General features: G+C 35.9%; 4 protein-coding genes and 1 long non-coding RNA gene across 6 annotated transcripts; 2 read left to right on the forward strand and 3 right to left on the reverse strand.

Moving 5' to 3' along the window:
* Window positions 520–1,838, reverse strand: LOC104723303. Its single transcript, XR_757320.2, has 2 exons — window positions 1,462–1,838; window positions 520–868 (listed from the first exon to the last, which is right to left on the reverse strand). It is a non-coding gene; the product is annotated as an uncharacterized LOC104723303 (long non-coding RNA).
* On the reverse strand, window positions 12,065–13,225 carry LOC104727952. The gene is made up of 2 exons (XM_010447002.1): window positions 13,150–13,225; window positions 12,065–13,002 (listed from the first exon to the last, which is right to left on the reverse strand). The coding sequence occupies exons 1-2, from the start codon at window positions 13,223–13,225 to the stop codon at window positions 12,065–12,067; spliced, it is 1,014 nt and encodes a 337-aa protein (XP_010445304.1).
* On the forward strand, window positions 15,870–17,333 carry LOC104723304 (transcription factor MYB39-like). The gene is made up of 3 exons (XM_010441640.2): window positions 15,870–16,203; window positions 16,328–17,089; window positions 17,204–17,333. The coding sequence occupies exons 1-3, from the start codon at window positions 15,938–15,940 to the stop codon at window positions 17,238–17,240; spliced, it is 1,065 nt and encodes a 354-aa protein (XP_010439942.1). The 5' UTR covers window positions 15,870–15,937; the 3' UTR covers window positions 17,241–17,333.
* Window positions 17,649–18,851, forward strand: LOC104727953 (putative F-box protein At4g17780). Its single transcript, XM_010447003.1, has one exon. It carries the CDS (start codon window positions 17,649–17,651, stop codon window positions 18,849–18,851), a length of 1,203 nt encoding a protein of 400 aa, XP_010445305.1.
* On the reverse strand, window positions 18,986–23,058 carry LOC109124714 (alpha,alpha-trehalose-phosphate synthase [UDP-forming] 5). Of its 2 annotated transcripts, none has more exons than XM_010441641.2 (4): window positions 22,858–23,058; window positions 20,193–22,215; window positions 19,507–19,780; window positions 18,986–19,409 (listed from the first exon to the last, which is right to left on the reverse strand). In XM_010441641.2, the coding sequence occupies exons 2-4, from the start codon at window positions 22,178–22,180 to the stop codon at window positions 19,083–19,085; spliced, it is 2,589 nt and encodes an 862-aa protein (XP_010439943.1). In that variant the 5' UTR covers window positions 22,181–22,215; window positions 22,858–23,058; the 3' UTR covers window positions 18,986–19,082. The 2 variants fall into 2 exon arrangements, with proteins under 2 accessions (XP_010439943.1, XP_010439944.1); XM_010441642.2 differs by lacking the exon at window positions 22,858–23,058 and adding an exon at window positions 22,714–22,844.

The following is a 25,867-nucleotide window of genomic DNA, read 5'->3' on the forward strand; positions in this document are numbered from 1 at the left end:
CTAATTGTATCTCTTTAAGAAACTAGATATTCTCTTATCTCCATATAAGCATGCAATCCTCATTGTGAATAATACAAGAAAACATTCTTCTCTTTCTCGACTTTACCCCATTAAAATGATATTTTGATTCCCTGCCAAAATATAACATAAAACTTTATATACCTAAATTAAATGCAAAGCCGTTCGTATTATGGCGTTTGAGTTAAGGGGATTTATGTTTTTATTGCATGCAAAACTTTAAAAACGTCATTTGGATATGGATTATTCTTTTGTTTTAAGAAAACCCTAAATTTAGGGTTTCTAACAACAACAAAAGGAATGTCATTTGCCAGATTAAAATTAAAAATTTGATATATATATATATATATATATAAAGAGGACAACGAAAATTGTCATATTTTGTTTTCAGTGAATCGGCGGCAATAAAAGAGTTAGTTAAGTTACCACTAACTCTATTATCTCAGACATAAATCTATCAAATATCATTGATCCACTTCCAATGTAAATTCGATGTTCAAGTATTATAATAATACAATTTGTAAATATTGATTAATTTTCTTAATTACATACAAACCTCTAGAAGTATATATCGTCTCTAATCAGTGTCGATGATTTTGAGGAAAGAAACATTAAAAAAACAAAAAAGAGTAAAAATTTGGGAAGGACACAAATGTATGAAAAGGCGAGGCAGATGTGTTGTGTTCTCTGTTTCTTCTGTCACACAAGTGAGACAATACAACACATCGCATGCAATGTCTTCTAAAACCCGCTCGGAGGAAAAAAAGCATCACTCTAAAACTTTGAGCAGGCTTAGAACCTCTTGATGACTGATGAGCTGGCAGGTCCTGAACGATGTATTTGTATCCACCTGCTAAGGCTATTATTGTAAGGGGATATAACAAAATGAATGAAAATTGAACCGGTAAGATACAACATAAATACGGTAATTCACAGCTTTTATGAAAATTTATTTCGGAGTGATTAAACAGATATGGTATTGTTAGATAGAGCGGATTGGAGTTGTTATTGTTAGATAGAGCCAACCGATTATATTGTTGAGTGATCGATGCCATAGTTAGAACTTAGAAGATCTGAACCGATTATAATTGATTAAAAAAACTAAAATTTAAGGGCGCTTAGTTATACAGTATATGATTATACAAAACAAAACAAGAGGGATTGATGCTTATTTCTTCAACGTGCTAAAATAAAATTTTGCCGACAAACTCAACGATTGTTCAACGTACTTTTGACCGCCATAAATAATTGCAAACAAAATGAATATCAAACCGTTAGCGTTTTTTTCTTGATTACTAAAACGAATGGAACATTGCTAAAATAAGAATGTTTGAAAAATGATGAAGATATGAGTACCACAAAAAAAGAACACTCGAGACCCAAACACAATCCAATATCCATGCATATATATATAACAGAAAGCTTATAGACAATTAGACGTACCATCCATGCATAGTACGTAGCTGTTTTATCGAGACACAGTACTTATATATCAAGAAAAGTTTTGGTCATGCTTGACTACTCTGTACGCCACTAGTGATCGATTTTGTAACTAAATCGATGTTTTCTTGTGGCATACAGGGAGCCAGGCACGACTATATATAAATCCTTATATATATGGAATATATGTATACAAACAAAACCTTTTTATATGAATGGTGGTGAGCGTATACGTTGGTCCTGGCTTAAATAAAATCAAAATGTGTATCATTTGGGGAGAAAAAAGAATGAAACCAGAGAGAAAGTGGCCATTGTTTTTGGTCAAGAAATTGTGGAGATAGGTGTAAGAGGAATGGTTGTTGTACAAATATATATAGAGGAGAAAAATACTAATATTAATTAAACTTACTTTGCTGTTACTTAAAAGAATTCAAAAGATGGAACTAAAGGTGGATTTTGAAGGCAAATATAAAATAAATTAATAACTTGAAAAAAATATTTATATGCTTATCATAAAAAGCTTTTATAGTATTTGAATTGTACTTGAAATCCTGCACACAAGCAAAAAAAAAAGTTTGCTTTAGTTTTAGTGGGCTAAACTTATTTATCTACACCATTATTATATATAGAGGATAATGTAAGATTGAGATCAAAATGGATTCTCTTTTGATAAAGGCAATAAAAAGACAGATACAGCGTGCAACTCTTCAGGTTACTTTAGTTTAGTTTAATAGTTTTCAAGTTGGTTCTCATAAACTTTATTAATTTCGATAATAAGTTTAAGATATTCCTATTATTATAGCTGAAGCGAGTTCATGCATGCCTTCACCTCTATTCAGTATATTGGCTCAGAAGAATAATTCAAAACTGTTCCTCAACGATTTAAATATTGCAAACAGTCCTCTATATATGGATCTTAACATTAAAAAGTATCATGAATATCAAAATTCCAAACGTTCGATATTCAAGTTCATATGCCATTTTATTTAGATCCGGAATCGATCGTTTTGAAAGAAGTAGCCAAATAGATATATAGTCACATACTACATTACTACATAATGGTCGATGTTTTTTTAATGTTTGTCACCGTTTGATGTTTGCTTAGTTCATAGAAAAGGTTTCAATAGTGCTGGTGCATATGTGATTCACACTCACACAGCTTTATCTTTTTCTTGGGTCGTGGGCTCTTTCGACTTTCCCTTTAGCTTTCTAGAATTAAAGAGGCTTTTTCTCTGACCAAAACAAGTCTGGTTCAATTTTCGACAAAACCAGCATTGCTTTCTTTCTTTCTTTTACTCCCAACGAGATAACTGAACCGAACGGAATCACAAATGGAATATAGTGTTCTTGCAACCAGTTCAGTTTCATTTATGTACAAACCGACTGAACCAAACTAGTTTTAGCCGAACCAAAATTTCTTGAAATTCATTTTTATTCTTCTTGGTAAGTATTGAAACATATTTACTATATATTGAATTTGTATTGTAAGTACTTCTTTTTGTGCATGGCAAAACAGATATACATACTACTGTATCTGACCGTTTGGAAATAACACAACAATTTGTTTTAGATAGTTTAACAACATTTAAGACGACAACATTTTGACGAAGAAACAATTGGCCCTTTCGTACCTCATGATGAGTTGATGATATAAGGAAATTAACAGAAGAGAATATTTAGTTATTTTTAGATTTTTTGCATCTAAATCCAGATTTAGTTTAGTTAAATTATTTTTTTCTAACTAAAATAGTAAATGTGGTCGAATAACGTTAAAATAGTATGACCATAATTTTCCATAAAATCAACAAAAAGGAAAGGTTTGGGTTTCAAACAAATGCCAAACTCGTTTTTTTCTAATTAGATCAAACAGCGTGTTGTTATTTTATTTCTATTTTCTCTTTAACCTCGATGGAACACATAGTTTTATTTCGTTAATCACAACACAATATTTATTAAACGGAAATCATTTACAGTTTTCACATTTTTTGTAGACGAAGTATCACTTTTTCATTAAGGAGAAGAGCATGTTACGATTATGATACAATTTAAGCATATCTTACTTGTGTTATTATTATTTTATGATACGATTTTAATCGTTAGCTAGACAGCCTATATGTACACAAACGGGTAAATATTAAAATCATCAAACAAAGCCCAACAAATATACATTTATAAAGAATTTTCTATTTTTCAAATAGTAAAATCTTTAAACACTTGTCTTCTAAATAAATGAGCAGTTTCCTGAATCTCAGATACTTTTAACAAATGTCGCATATAATAAGATAGGGGTTTCTTTTTTTGTTTTCTCTATAATCTCATAAGGTGAGATTTGAAAGAAAATTAATCTTTCTCTACCCTAACTCTTGCTGATGAATATATTTTTTTTTATTTGAAAATATTTATTATTACTACTGTACGTTTGTATGCAAAAACGCGCATTCACATCTGAAAATCTTTATAAATGGTTTTGCCTTTTATTTCTTAAAATTAACTATTTATCAGCCAAAATAACGTTGTTGTTGTATAATACTACTCTAATTAATATCCAGATTCATGTTAGTATTTTTTTCGTGTCATTCAATCAATTTAGGTGGTTTAAGAGATGATTTCATTCCGAGTCGTGGTGTGTTATCTATCTCATTGTGCTTAAAAAATGCAATGGTTCTTGGTTATATAGCGTTGGATCCGCCTAGTGATTTAGGGTTGTACTTGATCGACCATTGCATTTGATCTAAGTCTTTAGAAGTGAATGTTAGGTGCTTTGATTTGGTTGAATCATTTTGGTTAACGACAACTAACAATATGACATTTACTGTTTGTTTTGCTGGAAATAACCAAACATATACGTCCCCAAGAGACACGATCACGGATGTTTCGCTTTAATTTAGCTACTAGGACAACTCTTTAGAAACTTTTTTGCAAATGGATATTTTATGCAAATATGTTTATTTCTTTTTATTCTTTATTTAATTACGTATAGACTAACAACCCTTGGTCGTTGATATAATTTTACAAGTTAACTGTTTTTTCCAAGATTTCCCATCTACCAAATTATATGCTTTCTCGTCAAGAAAGTGAGATAAGGCCAGGAGAAAATATTATCCCAAGCTCCTCCTACTTTACTATTTTGACTATATCCTGTTATTGTTTTTTATTTGTCCCCTTAAACTTCGTTATTTTGAACTAGAATATGAAATTATTGTATTTGAGATATCTGGTAATAAAATTATTGTATTTCATAAAATTTTAAACATATAAAATATTAAAACATAATAAAATAAAAGTACAATTCATAAAAAAGGAAAATGATTAATTGTATTCTCCAAATTTTACCCAAATATTCTCAACCAAATCATCTTGCAACATGCTTTTGGGACTTTGGAAAGAGATGATCTAGGAAACACTCAAAATTTCTAAAAGTTTTTTCCCTAAAAATGCAAAATTTCCCTAAAGATGGCTTCATTGAATTCAAAGTTTCCACCTTTGGATTCTCTTACACTCGTTCTTCTGTCCAATACAGTGAGTGGACATGACCAAACGCTTTTCCAAGTATCTTGTCTTTCTCCTCTACACTGAAATCAAAACAAGACAGAGCTTCTTTGCATTCTTCCCATGTTTTTGGATCTTCTTCCTTAGAGGTTTCCACTTGTGTTGTTGAACAAAGCACAATCCATTTTTTTCGTGAAACAAGCCTCCTTACTCCTCCAATCACACCATGATACGACGAGTTCAGGCTCAATGGTAATACATTATTCTATCTTACAAGATCAGACTGTAAAACAAAAGCAGTGTATGTACCATGAGATTTCAGAAAATACCACAAGTGTATAAAGTTTTGGTCAGCGAATATGTTACATATACATAAGCGATCAAACAAACGAACTAAACGAAGTACATATCCAACACCAACAGCTCTCTAAACCTCTCAAGCTAACTCACTTACATATATACATTCATACCATCAAAAATAGTGAAGCTAATACCAAATAAGTAATAGTGTCCTGAATCACAAATGGGCATTGAAAAACCAATACCAATACGAGAATACCATAAACCTCAGGAGAAAACCGTGTGTGAATTTGCTAATTGACCTTGGCAGGAGTAGAAGAAGAAGCCTAAGCTTGGTTTTTCTAGCTCATCTCATCTAAATAACCACAACTTCATTCCAAAGCAGAGAGATTTGATGAACAGAATCATAATGGATATTCTTCTCAATTTTATTTAATCTAAGACAAAAGCAAAACTCTACTCTTCGCCAAAAAAAAAAAAAACACAATCACTTGTCCTAAACCAATTCAAGAAGCCCCTTTGTAATAATAAAAATCCCAAATTTCATGTAACCCTAACCGAATTCGAGAATCTAATTCATAGGAAACTACAAATTGGGAAAATTAGTAGACAAAATATAAAGAAAGGTGGTACCTTTAGTGCAAACTCGGTCACCGGAGAACCCGAATCACTGAGTCAAGAAGATGGGTAACCGAGTCAAAAGTTTCATCAACTCTGAAAATGTGGTCTGTGGATTCAGAAACAGGAACCAACCATTGTTCGTTTGAGATCAATATCCTCCGATTGCCCTCCGCAGTTTCAATCTCCTCCGCTTCGGATCTCCTCTGACCCCAATCTCCTTTGATTGCATAGCTTTCATTCAATCTCCTTCTTTTGTGAATTTTGGACTTCGATCGAGAGAGAAAGAGAGACAAAAAGATGAATGAAAGAAATTTTCGATTCGAAAGAAAAAAAAATTTCCTTCTTCTATTATTGGTTCAGCCAACGAATAAGTGATACATATGGTCTCTTATTCCATAAACGAGTCTACTAAATAAGAGGCTCTCTTAGAGCAAGATTATTGGGGGTTCGTATATTGGGGATTTTATACACTATTTGATTTTTTTATGAATTAATTGTGTACTTTTTAAAAAATAAGAACCCTTGATCTCTTAATTAAATTTATCTCCTCCAATGGTAGGATCTAAATTTGGATATCTTATTTTTGAAAATATAGTTTTTTTAAATTTAAAATTTTTAAATAGAATAGAAGTAGTTTAAATGTTTAAACATATAAGGATTAATAGGAAACTTTTGATGGTTTATGATGAACAATTTCAAAAAATTAGTAACCAACCTCAAGGTAATTTCATGACAAGAAGGTACAAAAAAAAAACAGAGGAATTCAGTACAAGACCTTCTTTTTGGTCTTGCTTACTTCTTCCTCCTCATCTTCGTCGTCTTCTTCTTCCTCATCCTCATCATCTTCTTCATCCTCATCTTCGTCTTCATCAATATCGTCATTGTCTATTTCAAACTCCTCTCCCTCAATAGCCTCACCAGTGAACCATGAGACAGCATGAACAATAAAAGATGCTAGCTCACGCTTTTATGCAGTAGGTAAAAAGATAAACGGAAAAGTATTAGACTGAAAGAGTTTTTATTCAAGAATACGAACCCAATGTCATAGTCTTGTTCCATCAGATTCTGAAGTTCCTCAGCCTGCACCAAGAACATTAAGCTTTAGAAGAAATTTTGATCAAACATATTCAAAACAAGGCATGTTTTGGAACCAAATGATATCATACTCTGTCCTCATCAATGTCTTCGTCATCATCAGGAACTTGGGGAGGATTTAAGAAGTTGAAGAAGCTTTCACAACCTTCAGTCTTGGTAATTGGCTTAGCATTCTTCGCACCTTTCTTAGGCTTCTTCTTAAGAATCTTCCGAGTTAAGCATTTTCCAGGATACCAATCAATCTCTGTCCTGAGAGAGAGAACAAAGAAACAGAACCCAAGGTGGAGCATAGGTCAGCACAAGATTACGCAGTTCCTTGGAAGCATCTCAAAACAAAACATGCTATGGAGCAATACAAGAAAGTATCAACTAGAAACTAGGAACTCCTTTCTCTGCAATCCAACACGGTGAAATAAGCAAATTGTTTTTGAAGAATGATTACACTTCACAAAGGCAAAGAGTATACGTTCTGCAGTTTTGTCGTCTCCTTGGTCCATCTTAGTATCCTCTGGAGCTCTTTCCTCATGGAACTTCGACTCTATTTCATCATGTTTCCCCTAAAACACAAAAGAATTATCCGACTCTTTCTTGTTTGATTACCAGTGACGTGAAAAAAATCAGCATAAAGCAAACAAAATAAAACCTCTCCTAAACGAAGGTCAAGTTCAAGACTTTCTTTAAACATCATGGCATAGATGCACATCAGTTGAGTAACATTGAATATTATATCGTCACTTTGAGTTCCTCACTCTGGTTTCTTTGCCACATCAAATCTACTAGCTGGTTAGTTCTATTATACTACTTTGATATACATCTCGTGTTGGTGCTTATGCAATTTGAGCCAAAAGAGCTTACAAATATCAATAATTCCAAACATACCTGTCGCAGTTGCTATTCCCATCAATGAAGAACCCAAATTCGCCATTATAGCTCTCACATCAGCAAAATCGTCATTCACCAATCCAGGAATCTACGAAGCAAAAACAAAGATAGCTGAGATCAAATGAAAGAGAGAGAGAGAGAGAGAATGAGAAAGGGATACCTTGAGAGAGGATCAGAAATCAAAGAACTCTAAATTGGGATCAAAAATCAAACAACCCTAATTCGTTTACCTAATCGCAAAATCTCCTCCGCAACGCATCACCTCCGTCGATTCGATCTCATCCGATACGCATCACCTTCGATACGCATCACATATGATTCTTCCTTTGTCGATTCGGTACTTCTATCGCGGGAGAAAGAGAGGAAAAAAATTTCTTTCGATCATGCATAAATTCTTTTTTTCCTTCTATTATTTTCTTCGTCCAACAGAAGCGTGACATGTATCGTCTCTTAAACCAGGTTTGAGTATACTATATAAGAGGCTCCCTTACAATTTTTCTTTTGTTTTGATTTATTTTTTTGCAATAAAACACTAAGAGCTCCTCTATGAACCCCCCGATGGGGAAGGTCTTATATTTTTTTGATTTTTCTGATTTTTTTTTGCTTCCTTTCAACAACAAACCCTCTTAAAACCCCCATTGGGGATGACCTAAGTATCTAACTGGTGTAGCAGTAGCTACGATAACACAAAGTCCTTGTTTAGTCAAAGAATTCCCAAGAACAATGTCCTCTTGATTCGTTGAGAACTCGTAAGTTCTGCCGTAACAAGGAAGTTTTAGAGTTTAAAAGCTCTTGATTATAATTCAATAATAAGGTGCCTTACATCGTAATAGGTTGTTCTCTTATATAGAGAATACAAAACCTATTCTAACTTAGAAAAGAAGAAACTTAACTAAAAAGAAAAGGAAGTAATACATAATTATAATGTGAAAACTGATATGTCAAAACAGAGGAAAAAAAGGAAGCAGAGTAAAGAGGAAAGCTTCTACATGCTCCCTGCATCAGTCACCCGAGGTAGAAGAAGATTCGCCCTCGAATCTTCAGGTTCATCTTGTGAAAAATCAGGAACAAGGTGTTTCACGTTAAACACGTCGGAGCAACGCACACCTTGGAGAAGACGTACGCGATAAGCATTTGCATTTATCTTTTCAAGTACTTCCAATGGTCCTATCTTGCGAGCCTTAAGTTTTTTTGTAATCACGAGGAGCATAACGATCTCGAGTCAGCACTGCCCAAACAAGATCACCAACACGAAATTGGACATCACGTCGATGACGATCAGCATCAGCTTTGTATTTGGCGGACGAAACCTGCAAATTTTCATGGACCTGAGAATGTATGAAAGATAAATCAATAACAAACCCCACAGCTTGACCATGATCAAGAGTAATATCTGGTGTGACACCAAGATCCACGGGTCCACGGGGAACAATGCTATACACCACACGAAATGGACTGAAGCGTGTACTCCTATTAACTGCGTGGTTATGAGCGAACTCAGCCTTACATAATACCACATCCCATGTCTTGATGTTGTCTCCAACAAGACAACGAAGCATACCTCCCAACGAACGGTTTGTGACCTCGGTTTGCCCGTCATATTGAGGGTGATAAGCCGAGCTCATATCAAGGTTGGTGCGAAGCAAACGCCAAAGTGACCGCCAAAAATGACTAAGAAACCGAGAATCTCTGTCTGAAACAATGGAGCAAGGGAGGCCATGAAGGCGATAAATCTCTCGAAAAAACAACATAGCTACTTGAATTGCATATGTTGTCTTCTTACACAGAATGAAATACGCCATCTTGGAAAAGCGATCAACAATAACAAAAATAGAATCATTGTCGCGTTGTGTTCGTGGTAAGCCTAAGACAAAATCCATGCTTATATCTGTCCAAGGTTGAGTAGGAACTGGAAGAGGCATGTACAACCCACTGTTAGAAGCATGACCTTTAGATTTTTGACAAACCACACAACGTTCGACGAATCGAGCAACATCACGACACAAGGACGGCCAGAAATAAGAGTTAGCCACCAATTGGAGTGTTCGATCTCTCCCAACATGACCTTCTCCATGGAGCTCTTTGATTAAGCAAAGTCGTAAGCTGCACTCGGGAATACAGAGTCGTTGATCTCGAAACAAAAATCCTTCTTGCACCGTATAATCAGTATGCACTCCAACTTGTAACTCTGCCCATATACGCCCAAAGAAAGGATCTTGTGGATACAGATCCGCGAAGGCAGCAAACCCAGGGACTGAAACTTGCAATGTTGCAAGAAGAGCATGATGTCTACTCAAAGCATCGGCAACCTTGTTCGTCCGTCCCGACTGGTGTTTGATAACAAACGTGATTTGTTGTAAGAAGGCTTTCCACGAAGCATGTCGAGCCGAAATCTTGTCTTGGCTACCTAAGTGTTTTAAAGCGTCATGATCGGTGTAGAGAATAAACTCTTGATGAAAAAGATAATGCCTCCAATGTTTAATAGCTTGCACAATAGCGTAAAACTCAACGTCATAGGTGCTATATCGAGCTCTGGAGCCTGTAATTTTTTCGCTAAAGAATGCAATTGGACGACCTTGTTGGCTTAGGACTGCACCAATTCCCAGCTTGCAAGCATCACAATGTAACTCAAATACCACAGAGAAATTTGGAAGAGCTAAAATATGAGCCGATATATGCTTTTCCTTGATGTTTTTACACGCCACATTAGCTTCCATTGTCCAAACAAAAGACGACCCTTTCATACAATCTGTGAGAGGTGCGGTAATATTACTGAAGTGAGGAACAAAACGCCGGTAAAATGAGGCAAGGCCATGGAAACTTCGCACATCACTAATAGTTTTTGGTTTCGACCAAGTCTTTATTGCTTCAACCTTACTAGGAACAACCTCCAACCCTCTTGAGGAGACAATGTATCCGAGAAAAAACACTTGGGCAGCGCCAAAAACACACTTTTGTCGCGCTGCAAAAAGTTTTTCACTTCGTAACACAAGAAGCACATATTCCAAATGCTGTAGATGGCTTTGTAAATCAGCACTAAAAATCAATATGTCATCAAAATAGACGACAACGAACTTCCCAATATAGGGTCGAAGTGCTTGATTCATCACCCGCATAAAAGTACTTGGTGCGTTTGTGAGACCAAATGGCATGACCATCCACTCAAATAAACCTTCTCTCGTTTTGAATGCGGTTTTCCATTCATCACCAGGACGAATTCGAATTTGATGATAACCACCCTTGAGATCCAATTTAGTGAATATGGAAGCATGACCAATTTGATCCAACAGATCATCTAAACGAGGGATAGAAAAACGATAACGGACTGTAATTTTGTTGATTGCGCGACTATCAACGCACATTCTCCAAGTCCCGTCTTTCTTTGGAATAAGTAATGCAGGAACAGAGGTGGGACTTAGGCTTTCTCGAACATGACCTTTGACTAATAATTCCTCGACTTGGCGGCGAAGCTCATCATGCTCTTGTGGACTCATTCGATAATGAGGTCGGTTTGGCAAAACAGCGTTAGGGATAAGATCAATGCGATGTTGAATATCGCGTAATGGTGGCAGCTCCGCAGGTAAAGTCTCGGGAAAAACATCTTGAAAGTGTTGTAAAAGTTCTTGAAAAGCTGTTGGAACGGAAGTAGAAGAGCTATCTCCAGACGGTGTTGTCATTAATGCTAAAATCATATCTGATTGCCATGATATAACGACTGCAACGGTTTAGACGCGACAGGAGAAACTGATGGTATAGATGTCTCAGCGACTTCCTTGGAAGGGAGTAGTGTAATCGTACGTCCTTCAAACAAAAAACTATAAGTGTTGTCTTTGCCATGATGATTGGCATCACGGTCATATTGCCATGGTCGCCCTAACAATAAATGACACGCATCCATTGGCACCACATCACAATGAACAGAGTCTTTGTAAGAACCAATGGAGAAAGAGACCAATGCTTGCTTGGAAACACGGATATCTGTTTTGTTATTGAGCCACGCAAGTTGGTAAGGGGAAGGATGAGCGGATGAGTGTATCCCCAGTTTGCATATAGCTTCGTCAGAGATAGCATTTGTGCAGCTCCCAGAGTCAATGATAAGCTTACAAATTTTACCGTTGATTGTGCAGGTTGAGCGGAACAGAGAAGTACGAAGCCAAGATTCTTTTGCAGACCGTGGCATCAGACAACTTCGACGGAGAACTAATATTTGAGAACCATGTCATGTGTCACCGCCAATAACATCAGCATCATTATCTTGGTGAGGATCAGAAAAGTAATCATCATAGTGAGGCTCGTCGGTGATTTCTATCTCCTGTGTAAGCAACCCGCGACGAGTCTGGTTGGGGCAAGCAGTTTGACGATGACCATTCTCCCCACAAGTATAACAACGCAAAGCACTGGTTCGGGGTTGTCTTGAAGCGGCAATAGAATCAGCAGGAGCTCCTATTTTAGACACACTAGCACGTGTGGAAACAGATTCTGTATGTGGGCTGGAACCAGTTTCCCCTGTAGGCGGAGCTTGAAAACGAGTGTGTGAATTATTGGATCCCCAAGTTTGACGAAATTGAGTCTCCATACCCATAGCACGTTGATGAGCCTCAGATACTGTAGTCGGATTAAACTGTTGCAACGGTATTTGAAGTTGTGTGCGTAAACCCCCAATAAACCTAGAAACGAGTTGGTCCTCTGTTTCAAGTAACGTAGTGCGAGCAACCATCTCAAAAAAATATGAGGCATACTCATCCACAGTGTGTGACCCTTGATGCAAATTCGGCAGCTTCGTATACAAGGTGCGCTCATAGTTGTAAGGAAGAAAACTTCTACGCATATGTTTTTTAAATTTTTCCCACGAATCAATTTTTGATTTTCCTGAACGACGTCGAGATTCTTTGAGCTGAGTCCACCATGCCATGGCTCTACTCTTGAACCGTGTTGCAACTAGAGAGACACGAACATCATCCGGGACTTTTTTAAAGTCCAAAACTTCTTCCACCATGTTAAGCCAATCAAGAAACTCCTCTGCTTTAAGACTCCCTGAAAATTCTGGAGTTTCGAGCTTGAAGCCGGATTCCCAACGAGCAGCTAACGAGGTATTGTTGTTTGGGTTGTTGTTGCGGTGAAGACGAATTTGTTGATAATGGTCTCGGCCCAGTGGGGCTGCAAACACATTGTCGACGATCTCGTCATCGGAGTCATGATAAACATTCTCCTCCCATGGATTACGGTTCTAGTTCTGTTGTTGCTGCTGTTGTAACACCATCGTCAACGCGTTTGTGACTGCTAGTTTCAGAGCCTCTTGTAAACCCGCCGTAAAAGTCTCCAAGGTCTGTCGAAACTCTTCTTGTTGATCTTCCATGGTGATGTTTTTGCGTGGCGCCATCGAGATGGTGATAGGTAATGTTGGATCGAACTTTAATTGAGAAATCAAAGCACTGGAATCTGATACCAACTGGTGTAGCAGTAGCTACGATAACACAAAGTCCTTGTTTAGTCAAAGAATTCCCAAGAACAATGTCCTCTTGATGCGTTGAGAACTCATAAATTCTGCCGTAACAAGGAAGTTTTAGAGTTTAAAAGCTTTTGATTATAATTCAATAATAAGGTGTCTTACATCGTAATAGGTTGTTCTCTAATATAGAGAATACAAAGCCTATTCTAACTTAGAAAAGAAAAAACTTAACTAAAAAGAAAAGGAAGTAATACATAATTATAATGTGAAAATTGATATGTTAAAACAGAGGAAAAAAAGGAAGCAGAGTAAAGAAGCAGACTATTAGAGAATTACATGTGCGGAAACTAACTCGTGATATATGCGAAAGACTGATAAGTAATTTACCATGTTAACCCAATATCTAACCCATTATATAGATAGCTTCTAATTAAGAGATATTTTATCCTCAAAACACCTTCTAAAAGTTCTCAATGTGTATTGAAATCTTTTCAAAACTCAAAAGACAATCTTTATAATTCAAAATAAAAGGATATTGTCTTGTTATGGCAATGTAAAGAGTTTATATAATGTTTGGACTTTAAACGTACAATAACTATGAGTTCTGACTCCTATCAAAAAAAAAAAAAACTATGAGTTCTGATGCGATAAAGGAGGTCGGGTTTTAAGTATTTATTCTGAATTCAAGGATGCCTTAGTTTATGTGTTAATTTGGACTCGAATTAATATTTTCAATACTGACCGAAAAAATGAAGTCACTGAATTATGATGTTAATTCAATGGCCATTGTAATGTCATTTAATTCATGTATTATCTATACGCCTGTGGCGTAAGCCGCGTAACAATAACATTACATAAAATTTTAAGCCTTGTCTTATCTCTCTACTCGTTGACAATGTCAAATAAATATTGCAATTGAATTTTATACTATATGGCGCTACTACTTACATGGAACCCTTAATCTATATATACGACTGTTCTTATAGTCAACGAGATAAATAGAGAGTTGGTAAGTGTTTGGTTTTAATTTGACAATGTGAAACAAGGCAGCACATTGACCCTTTAATCCATGACAGTAATTTAACGGTGAAAGTAGTAATTAAGTATATAATCAAGATCTTCTGTGAGAGTGAGACCTCGTTATTAAAAATTATGGTGAACGTTTCCTCCAACGGTAGGAAACTTCGTTTCATGTTTTCTCTAATTTGTCGTGATCCGATCTCTCATTCTCATAAACTTTGACGACAACAAAGATTCTATTATATGTAAGATTTTTTCAAAGATCCAATAGTATAATACGTAATATATATATACCAACTTTATAGCTACACCTTCTAGTATAATCCACTTTGTAGTTTATGTGTTCCTCACGCTATCGAGTAAATGTTTGGAATCGTCGAGAGAAGTTATTTAAAATTAAAAACTATCCAATTACGTTATATATTAATGTTCACTTCGTAAACCTCGTATTAATCAGATATTCCAAATAATATATGTAACCTACAATAAAGATAGTTTCATTTAGTTTTCACATTTTCACGTAACAAAAAATCTAAACAACTATAGTAAAAAAATTTGATTATAGCTAGCTAACACAGGTTATCTTTTTGTGACTTAGAAATTTAGAACGGTAGGCAAGGAGGAGAATAATAATCTTCGTTTGAATTCAAATAGAGAGGAAGAAGAAGCGAAAATTATATCAACCATGAGACATTGAAGCAGGTAGAGATAATTCTTTGAATGCGGTGGAAGCAATCACATAATGATAAATACAAGATTCCAATTTTGATGAACTTTGCAATGAGAACATATTTTTGCTTTTCAATTAAATATTACTTCATTGTATATACAATTCAAGAAAAGTAGTTAACAAGTTTTAGTTACAATCATGCATTTAAGCAAAAAAAACTTTATTTTTTTAGGCTTTTAACATATTAAAAATATTCAAAACTGTTACATTTTTCAAATTTGAATATTTACAACAAGATTAGTTTGAGTTCAGATTAAGGAAATGAGTCAATTATCTACTTTGGTATTTTATTGAACAAAAATGGTGATATTGTTAATGTAATTTGTATAATTTGTTAAAAAAAAAGATAAGAAATGGTTCCAAACTATATATATCTAGTTTGTTTAATGTAATTTGTATCTACAAGTAACAGTCCGTAACAAATTCATCACGTATTTTTTATCTGTATTTTTTTTTTCTAATATAGCTAGGGCAAATATTTTATACATCTAACCCACAATAACAACATCCATTAACAATTAATTACTCTTATTCTTTTATATAATCATTTTTACTTTGAACCCACGAATTACTCTTGGAAGTTCGAACGCCATGACACATATCATATTATCGTTACCTAATCTTGATTTTGTTAGTTATTTAACTTATTCGTTGAATGACTCATATATTGCAGACTTATGACACACTATGAAAAAAATAATATTTACATAGAATTCTGACGAATGCATCCACAACTTTACTTTAGTTATGTCATGGCTCCTTTGCGCATATCTATATATACATTCAAACTTAATCGTAGGGAGCGACCAAACAAATAAAGATCAACATATCTTCAAAAACCTCTTGATATAAGTTAGGGTTCTTGATCAAAAGATAATCATCTATCAACAAAAATGGGAAGATCACCGTGTTGCGATCAAGACAAAGGCGTGAAGAAAGGACCGTGGATGCAAGAAGAAGATGATAAGCTCACCGCTTATATAAACGAGAATGGTTATGGGAACTGGCGGTCCCTTCCTAAGCATGCTGGACTTAACCGCTGCGGCAAGAGCTGTCGACTCCGGTGGATGAATTATCTCCGGCCTGATATCCGGCGAGGCAAGTTCTCCGATGAAGAAGAGAGTACCATCGTTAGACTCCATGCCCTTCTTGGCAACAAGTAAGACATTTTTTTTCTATCAAAATTTTAATGCTATTTTTCGGGATTTTCTAACCATACACAAAAAGGTTAATTTTTGATTGGTTCATTTTATTAACGTTTGAAATTAAATTTTACTATACAGATGGTCTAAAATTGCGGGTCATCTTCCAGGAAGAACCGATAATGAAATAAAAAACTATTGGAACACTCATATGAGGAAGAAGTTGTTGCAAATGGGGATTGATCCAATAACACACGAGCCAAGAACCAACGAGCTTGGCCCTATCCTCGATGTTTCTCAAATGCTCGCCGTGGCGATCAACAATGGCCAATTTGGTAACAATAATAACCTCTTCAACAATAGTACTACTGCTTTGGAGGATCTTCTCAAACTCCAATTGATTCACAAAATGCTTCAAATCATAACCCCCAAAGCCGTACCAAACATCAATAGCTTCAACACCACTTCAGTGAATCCCAAACCGGAACCGGTAGTCAGTAGCTTCAATACCAATTCAGTGAATCCTAAACCGGATACTACGGCTGGACAACAGGTTTTCATAAACCAAAGTGGAATCACTCCTGAGGTTTGGGATGGTTTTGAAGATAACCAGCTTCCTGGTTTGATTACGGTTTCTGAAGAGAGTTTAAAGGCAGCAAAACCTGGTAATAGTACTACCCCCGAGGCAAATGATCACACCGGAACCGGTATGATGATGGGCTACTATGGTGATCAATCACGTGAAATCCCATCTTCTGGTTCGGTATCGGTTTCTCCTGTAGAATCCGATTTCATCCATCCTGGTACGGTTCAGCACTCACCCGGTTTAGATGTCCTAGAAGACTGGGAGAAGTTCCTTGATGATGATGAATCGAGTGATTCTTGCTGGAAAAGTTTCTTAGAGTAAGCTTTTTTTTTTCCACATTAATTTATAGTATATGATATTTGTATGTAATAATACAATAACTTTCTCAAATAAAAAGGTTTATTAACAGAGTTTAACTATTAAATCTGCAGCTTAACGTCACCCACATCGTCACCCCTCCCATGGTAAAAGCTGGATTTTGTGCGGGTCGTATACTTATAATTTTAAAGACAATACATACATATACAAGATTTTCGATTAATATTATTAATTCTTTTTGTTCTTAATTATTGATTTTAAAGTTCTGTTTTTGTCAAAGAATGATTGTTTTTATTCTTATTTGGTTTGGTTGTTGTGTAAAGAAACACGTTTTGTAATCATCACCTTTAGTTATCTATCTCCCCATATAATAATAACATTCAGATTTCAGTCTATACATCCAATCAAACAACTCTATATATTAATTGAGAGGGAACATTGACCGATAAAAAATCCTAACTTGATTCGCAAGTTTTATAAAAGCTATACTATTTACCAATAAGGAAATGCATATCTCTAAAAAAAGACTAACAAAGGAAAAAGAAAGCAGAGCCAAAAATGGAGGAAGAAGAGAAAAACCCTAGTTCGATCTACATAGTGACCGATCTACTGGAAGATATATTCCTTCGACTTCCTTTGAAATCGATTCTCATATCGAAAAGCGTCTCAAGACGATGGAAAGCAATTCTTGAATCGAAGACGTTCGTGGAGAGACGAATGAGTCTTCAAAAGAACCGCAAAATCCTGGCTACTTACAACTGCGACTGCAGCAGGGAGCCTAGGCTACTCCAGGGGTCGTGGTTCAAAGGTGGCGAACAGATAGTATATCTGCATTACAACACCACACGACCCTCGTTGACTTGCTACGGTTTGGTCTGCATCCTCGAACCATATTGGATCGACGTTTTGAACCCTTGGACAAGACAACTCCGACGATACGGCTTTGGATTTGGAACCATAATCGGAGAATCTTCGGCTTTCTCTCCGAGAAATTGGGCAATTGGATTTGGTAAGGACAGAGTTACGGGCAACTATAAAGTAGTGAAGATGTGTTTATTATTTTTCGGTAAAACTAGTGTACGCGATCCTGAGGTGGAGTATAGTGTTCTTGATGTTGAAACTGGTGAATGGCGGATGTTGAGTCCACCTCCTTGTAAGGTCTTTGCCGTAAAAGGATCCGTGTGTGTGAATGGATCGATTTACTGGTTACACAACACTATTGGGACGGTTTGGAAGATACTAGCTTTGGATCTTGACAAAGAAGAGTTCCATAACGTCTCAGTTCCGGTTATGAGTGTCATGCAAGAAACCAATATAGTGAACCTTGATGATCGCCTGGCCATAGCCAATACCTATACTAAGGCTGAATGGAAACTAGAGATTTGGAGCATGGATACAGAAGTCAAAAGATGGACCAAGACTTACTCCATACATTTAGATAACAGAGTTGTTTCTCAGGAAAGACATAACAGGTGGTTCACCCCGGTGTCGGTTTCTAAGCAAGGGAATCTTGTCTTCTATGATAACCATAACAGACTTTTCAAATATTATCCAAGGAAAAATGCCATTATGTGCCTCTCCTCAGACACTTGTGTTATATCTCCATTCTTTGAAAATTTGGCACCACTTCCTTTGAAATCAATTATTCCGTATCCTCATCCGCGCAGGAGATCCAGATGCCCCCTCCTGTCTTCGAGATCAAATGAATGCGGGATCCTATATTTTGTCTTAACCACCACTCTACTATGGTTGTCTCTCTAATAGTCCTGATTATATCTAGTGTCAAACTATAATTTGGTTCTACATCTTATTTATCTAAGAAATATTTTGCTAACTCCTTTCTCATCCTCTCTCAGATAATGATATAAAGTGGATTCGTATCTATTCTTGTCCGGTGACACAAAAAGATTTGCTTACCTTAATCCATTATATTTGAAAACCATTCACAAATCACAACAACAAACCCATTAAAACTTTTTTGTTCACAAATCCTTAAAACAGATCTTTCGTCGAAACAGCAGCTATTGAACCGATTTGATCAGAGATAGGTGCGTTAGAGGTGGCTAGACCTTCAAGCATTCTGATTATCTCTGCCGTATCGTCTAAATAGTATTTTGCTTTGCTTGGCTTTTGACCAACGGTGCAAGCAAAGATCTCAGCCACAGGAGACAAAGCCGGGCCATCTTTTGCACTCATTATCACCTCAAACATATCTTCATCGGACCGATCATCACCAACGCAGAGAATGAAATCCAAAAGTTTCCCTTTTTCTTGCATCGTTGTTATAAGTCTCTCCGCCACAAGACCTTTGTTCACACCCTGATATCGGAACAACAATGATAATAGACTTGAGAGATTTGAAATGAGAAAATCAGAAAACAGACAATAATAGACCAACTCTTTGAACATATCTGACCTGTGGTTTAACTTCAACGAGTTGTTGTCCAGTCTTGACAGAGACTGGATCATTGGTAAGCACGCTTTCGAGGTGTTCCATAAGCTCTTTGGCTTGACAAGATCCAAAATCAGGATCTGCAAATTGGTAATTCCAAACGAGTGCAGTCTCTTTAGTCTCTATTGTTGATCCATCTGTAGTCTCTGTGTACAGTCTCATCACTGGCTCTGCTATTTGTTTCCATTCAAAACCCGATACCAAACTTGACGTTTCCCAGTCTGTTCCATCATTTGGCCTGTCCCCATTATGAACAAAAATATCAAAACTTTATATCCAAAACATCCATCTTTTCTATAATGAGACTGAGAAAAGGATATGAAAGCAGCAGTCCCATGTGCAATAATCCAAATAACTTTTTTATCCAAAAGATTGACTTTGCAATAATCCAAATAACTTTTTTATCCAAAAGATTGACTTTTATCAAGTGCTCTTAGCGATTCAAGAAGATAAGAAAGCAACTCCAATATGTAAGCTAGATATGAAATTCAAGAACCCTCATATGAAAAAAGTGTAACTTTATATCGAAACGAAAAGATTGATATTTTCAAGTTATCTTAATGAAATTCAAGAAGATAAGGAAAATATAAACTTTACGATCTTTTTGAGTGCTCTTAGTGATATAAGGAACATGTGAAACCAAGTGTTACCTTATGAAGTATCCGTGCTCTGCACCCAAACCAAGATTATCACATGAAGAAAACCATTCAGTTAGCGTATTTCTGTCTTTCCCGCTGACGAGGTACACGATATTCTTGGGATCACTAGACAGATTATTCAAGATTTCGATTGTTTCGCGGGTTGGTGTTGTCCTAATGGACCCTGGCTGTACCATTGTGCCATCATAATCCAACAAAATGGCTCGGTTCTTGGTTCTCTTATAAGCTGAGACAATGTGCTCAATCGAGAGCTTTTTAAAACTTGGATCAAGCGCCACAACTCGAAACCCTAACCCGAAACCTATCCCCCAACACCTCTTCCTCACATGATCACCGCAAGCCCTTTCAAGATCCTGTATAAAGCTGCGCGCCCAATACGCAACATCATGTGTGCTCACATATTTGTAGTGCTTCTCGTGACGCATCTGCTTCTCTGCTTCTGAAACTATCAATGCATAGTCCATGGCTTCAGTCACAGCATCTATGTTCCATGGATTCACTCTAATGGCGCCGCTTAAAGAAGGAGAACATCCGATAAACTCAGAGACAACGAGCATACTCTTCTTTGATGCAGAAGGTTCAAGGCCTATAATCTCATTGAGTTTCGGATTTCCTTGTCTGCAGATAATGTACTCATAAGGTATAAGATTCATACCATCTCTTACCGCTGTAACAAGACAACACTCTGCAATCACATAGTAAGCAATCCTCTCAAAGAACTGAAGCGGTGTATCAATCAGAACGACAGGTTGGTAACCTGGCCTTCCAAACATTTCATTAATCCTTTTAACCGTGGCCTCAGTTTCAGACTGAACCTCCTGAACGTCTTTACCACGACCTCTTGCAGGGTTTGCAATCTGGACAAGCACCACTTGACCTCGCTTCTCCGGATGCTGTGTGAGAAGTTGTTCCATCGCCAAGAGTTTGAGGCTGATTCCTTTGAAGATGTCCATGTCATCTACACCGAGAAGAACTTTTTGATTCAAGAACTGGTCTCTTAGCTCAGCAACTTTGGTTTGAGTCTCAGGGAGGTTTAAAATCGACTGAAGCTGACTGATATGGATCCCGACAGGAAGAATCTTGATGCTTACCGTTCGACCATAGTACTCTAGCCCTATGGTTCCACGTTTGGACTGATATGATAAACCAAGCATCCTGCTGCAGCAAGAAAGAAAGTGTCTAGCATAGTCAAAGGTATGAAACCCAATCAAATCTGCGTTGAGGAGTGCGCGTAAGAGCTCGTTTCTCACTGGAAGAGTACGGTATATCTCAGAAGAAGGGAACGGGCTATGAAGGAAAAAACCAAGCTTTACTCTATTAAACCTCTTCCTCAAGAAAGTAGGCAAAACCATTAAGTGATAGTCATGAACCCAAACAAAATCATCATCAGGACTAATCACTTCCATCACTTTATCCGCAAAGATCTTGTTAACCGAAAGGTAAGCTTGCCATAACGAACGATCAAATCTACCTCCAAGATCAGGCGTTAAAGGAAGCATGTAGTGAAACAAAGGCCATAGATGTTGCTTACAGAATCCATGATAGTACTTGGTGAATAGCTCAGGTGAGATATAGGCAGGAACGCATTTGAAATTCTCAAGCAACCTTTGAGAAACATCATCTTGCTCAACTGTATCGATTTGTTCTTTAAGACAACCAATGTAGACAACTTCCATGTCTTCACGCATACCGTCTTTAAGCTGCAAGAGAAGCGAGTCATTGTCCCAACTAAAGCTCAGTTTACCAGCAGAGTTTCGATGTGATTTAATAGGAAGCTGGTTCCCAACTATGATGATTCGATCTTGCGTGACGGAAGAAGGAGCATCAGAGCAGACACTGTTGCTGTTGTTATCATCATCTAGCTCAGATAAGACACCTGTGACAGTTGCTACTCTTGGAAACCTCTTCTTTTCCCGGGAAAACGAATGGAAGTTTCCAGAAGCAAGATCCAAGAGGTTGGAATAAGATCTTGATACCATTATCTCTTGGGTTTCTCTACAAGGAGGTGCAATGTCTGAAACACAAAGAAGACATCAAAGATCAGAACTTTGATCAATCAATGAATTCATCTGATTCACACAAGACCAAATCTTTATATCAAAGTTCATTAATTTCAAACATTACAAGAAACCAAAAAAATCTCGAGTAAAAGTTTCGTTTTTTTTTTTTTTTTGTAGCCAAAAAACTGAGAACAGAACCAGCAGATCTCATACTCTAGACCCCAAATCTAAAGAAGATATTATTGACATAGAAGATGCATAATGAAGAATATTAAAAAGTGGTGGAGACTCTAAATCTGGAATCAGATGAACAAATTTATCAAAACCTTGAACAGCTTATATTTATCAAAAAAAGACAAAAACCCATGCCGGAACAAGAACAAAAAAAAAGGGGACAAATACCACAGGAAATAATCAAAATGCGCCATAAATGTAATTACAACTAGTCAGAAATCATGTCTTATAGTCAGAAACAAAAAAAAAAAAAAACTTAAGCCAGAGCATACACTTACATAAGCAAAGATCAGAACACAGAGCTCGAGGAGAAGAAAAAAAAAAACAAAACTTTGAGTTACTAAAAGTTAGTCAGATTCTATAGTGACACAGAAGAAGAACCCCATTAGATGCAAAGAAGATGATCGGGGGAAAAAGCTCACTTTTTTGGAGTAATGGAAGCAGTGAGTGTGAGTGCGAAGACTGCGAGAGAGAGAGAGAGAGAGAGAGAGAGAGCCGAAAAAGATTCTTATTTTCTCCGATCTTTCTCTTTGCTCTCTGCTGTTACTTCTTCACTGTTCTTTAAAAAAGGTCTATTTTTTCCTCTAATTTAAAAAAAAAAGAAAAGAAAAAGAAACCTTTTTGTTTTTGTTTTCGAGCTTTGGACTTTGGGATTTTGCTTTTGATAATATGGCTTTATTTGTTCTCAAGATTTAACATTAAATGAAAGATTCTTTTCTTCTTCTTTCTCTTCATAAGGCAATATAGCCTTGTGGTTTTTTATGACCAATCATGTAATGGACGTATTTGATTGTCCAAATGACAATGAGTAGACATGATTACATATCAAAAGAAAAATGTCGATTTTTGTATAAGAAAATGAATATGAATATGATTTAAAGAATTTAAATTAAGTAGATGGATTACATGGAACCTTTTTTTACACGTTATCTATATTTTTCTAAAAATCATGTTTTATGTGGAATTGTTTTGTCCGTTAATGGTTTGTAACGCATACACGAGCATAATACTTGTGACAAATGTTTTAGGAAGAAGGAAGATATTTACAAGCAAAGCAAGTGATCATAAACAAACAAATGAGACAAAAGTGTATTAAAACATATGTAATTAATTACTTTCATTTGTTTTCTACATATATGTCTAATTTTAAGGTTGGGATTTAGAAAATGATAGATTTTTAGTTGGGTGTGTATAATAAGCTAAGCATCACAATAATGCAAGGAGATATACTAATGTTGATTAGTGGTCGTTTTCTTTGAAATAATAGTTTTGATGTTTAACTTTAATAATTCGTGAGTGAAAAGACAACAAATCTCTCTTGATGTCTTTGTAGATTGGGGAACACAGGTCGTATCTCCTTTGATATGTCTTCCTCCCCTGTTCTAAATGGGTTAAGGCAAGTGAGCTAATGCTGTTACCCTGGTTGGAATAGTCATGATAGTGAGTAAAATTTAAGCGAATATAGTAGGATGGTTTAGTTTAAATTTCCTTCTGAATTATAAAACCATAGAAATAAGGAAACAAAATATATCTAAATCAGTATGAAACTTCTAAATTTTGTATTAGTTTCGTAGTTGTGTCACACACAACTCACAACTCAAATAATAACAGAAATATGAAGTTTCATGTTGATTCGATAAAATGCATATAATTATTAATAACGGAAATATCAATCATATACTGTATCTATTAGTAAAAGAAATTGGACAGTCCAAACTAACTAGCTACTAGAAATGCTATGAGAAATTCAGATCGCTACAATTACTGCAATGATCATAACTCTAGTTACAAAACCTAAAAGGCTAAACTTATGTGAAGAGGCTCGTAACTCGAGATTAATCAACCTTAGTTTCGTTGACTATGGTTAAATTAAATCCTAACTACTGCGGTTACTTCATTATAGTATATATTTCAACTACTATAGTATGTATTTTACTATCTATATACCTTCTTTCCACGCCAAGTGGATTTAAACAATTAATAAATCAGACTTACGTTGTCATTGGAATAGAGTTTGTTCACCCAAGAAAGTAATTTTTTTTTTTTTCAACCAAGAAAGTAAGTTTATAGTAATATTTAAAACCCATTATGTTGGCCGTTGGCGTATGGCATGATCAGTGAAACAATACCGTGTTAAAATTTTAACCTTCCATAGTTTTGAGCATATGTTTCGAAGAATATATACAACTATATTTCTGTAATCTCGTATAATTAATTCTTTTATGGAAGGATTTATTGGTTGTCAAGATTCTAAACGAATGATTTGTTTATAGTTTTGTATAGAATAGGATTTTATATTTTATAATACTGTCCTTTCAGATTATCAACCCGACAAAGAATATATGATTAGATTATCGATTGGTGCAAATTGCCAATATTTAAATAAATATGCTATTGATTATATAGTTCATTCAAAAAGGAGAGATTCCTCGCATGCATCAACGACTCTCTAGGTTAATTTCATGTGTTATAATGCTTTTCTGGTCGATATATACATAGGTTTATACGTATTTATATACGTAAATGAGATATATTATACGTATAATATACTCAAAGTCTCAAATGATGAGCATATCATTCGATAAATTTCCACCGTTTATATGTGTGTGTGGGTGGGCGTGTGCGACATAGACATATATGTATTATTATTATAAACACATATAAGCAGGATTGATGTATGTTTGTATCATGATTAGGTCCACAAAAGAGTCAAGACCATCATTAATGTCAATATAAATGGTAACACGTCCCCACCATATATATATATAGATATATATATACTATATAACGCCTACAATAGGTGCACAACTGCACAAACATGACATTTGCGTATACAGTATGTATGTGTGAGTTCTTTTGTCAATACATTAATAATTCTTCTATAATGCATTCTATAAACTAATTCCAAATTTCCAATAATGGTGGTGGTGATATATGATATCATGTCAACATTATTGCTAATTTCTTTTACACAAAAATGATTAACACAAAAGCTAACTTTACTATAAAATCGATTTGAAAACGAGAATTCAGGACCGACACAAAAAAGTAACGTCAGATAGTGAAAATAAAAGCGATTTTTCTTCAGGTCCGATTTCAGCACTGTTAAGCTTTGTTTCTTCGATGGCAGAAGCTCTGCCTTCTCCTCCTTCGCCGGCTTCTCCGGATTCTTCTTCTCCTCTCTCTGGTTCTTTTTTGCCGGTTCAGTTTCCTCATCTTGTCGATGCAGAGATGTCAGATCTGCCTTCTTCTTCCTCTCTTCCGCAGCCAATTAATACTATTCCCTCTGAGAAAAGAGTTCTCGGAGCGACTCCTTCTTCTCTGGTTGGAGACAATTCGTCTCTTCCTCCCTATCCCGGACAAGCTTATTCGCCTGGTGTTACTGACTCAAGGTTTAATTGGGCAAAAAATCTTACTTCTTCGGGTAAGATT

The sequence above is a fragment of the Camelina sativa genome, chromosome 11 (assembly GCF_000633955.1).
Source record: "Camelina sativa cultivar DH55 chromosome 11, Cs, whole genome shotgun sequence".
Classification (NCBI taxonomy): Eukaryota; Viridiplantae; Streptophyta; class Magnoliopsida; order Brassicales; family Brassicaceae; genus Camelina; species Camelina sativa.

What these genes read in the sequence shown, in the direction of transcription:
- LOC104727952 (XM_010447002.1), bottom strand. Translation starts at nt 13,225, where the DNA reads ATGGCGCCACGCAAAAACATCACCATGGAAGATCAACAAGAAGAGTTT. An exon ending in CTTGGAGACTTTTACGGCGG is followed by an intron (nt 13,003 to 13,149) that starts GTTTACAAGAGG and finishes ATGTGTTTGCAG; the next exon opens with CCCCACTGGGCCGAGACCAT.
- LOC104723304 (XM_010441640.2), top strand. Translation starts at nt 15,938, where the DNA reads ATGGGAAGATCACCGTGTTGCGATCAAGACAAAGGCGTGAAGAAAGGA. An exon ending in CATGCCCTTCTTGGCAACAA is followed by an intron (nt 16,204 to 16,327) that starts GTAAGACATTTT and finishes TTTACTATACAG; the next exon opens with ATGGTCTAAAATTGCGGGTC. An exon ending in TGCTGGAAAAGTTTCTTAGA is followed by an intron (nt 17,090 to 17,203) that starts GTAAGCTTTTTT and finishes TTAAATCTGCAG; the next exon opens with CTTAACGTCACCCACATCGT.
- LOC104727953 (XM_010447003.1), top strand. Translation starts at nt 17,649, where the DNA reads ATGGAGGAAGAAGAGAAAAACCCTAGTTCGATCTACATAGTGACCGAT.
- LOC109124714 (XM_010441641.2), bottom strand. Translation starts at nt 22,180, where the DNA reads ATGGTATCAAGATCTTATTCCAACCTCTTGGATCTTGCTTCTGGAAAC. An exon ending in GAGCACGGATACTTCATAAG is followed by an intron (nt 19,781 to 20,192) that starts GTAACACTTGGT and finishes TAATGGGGACAG; the next exon opens with GCCAAATGATGGAACAGACT. An exon ending in TCGTTGAAGTTAAACCACAG is followed by an intron (nt 19,410 to 19,506) that starts GTCAGATATGTT and finishes TTCCGATATCAG; the next exon opens with GGTGTGAACAAAGGTCTTGT.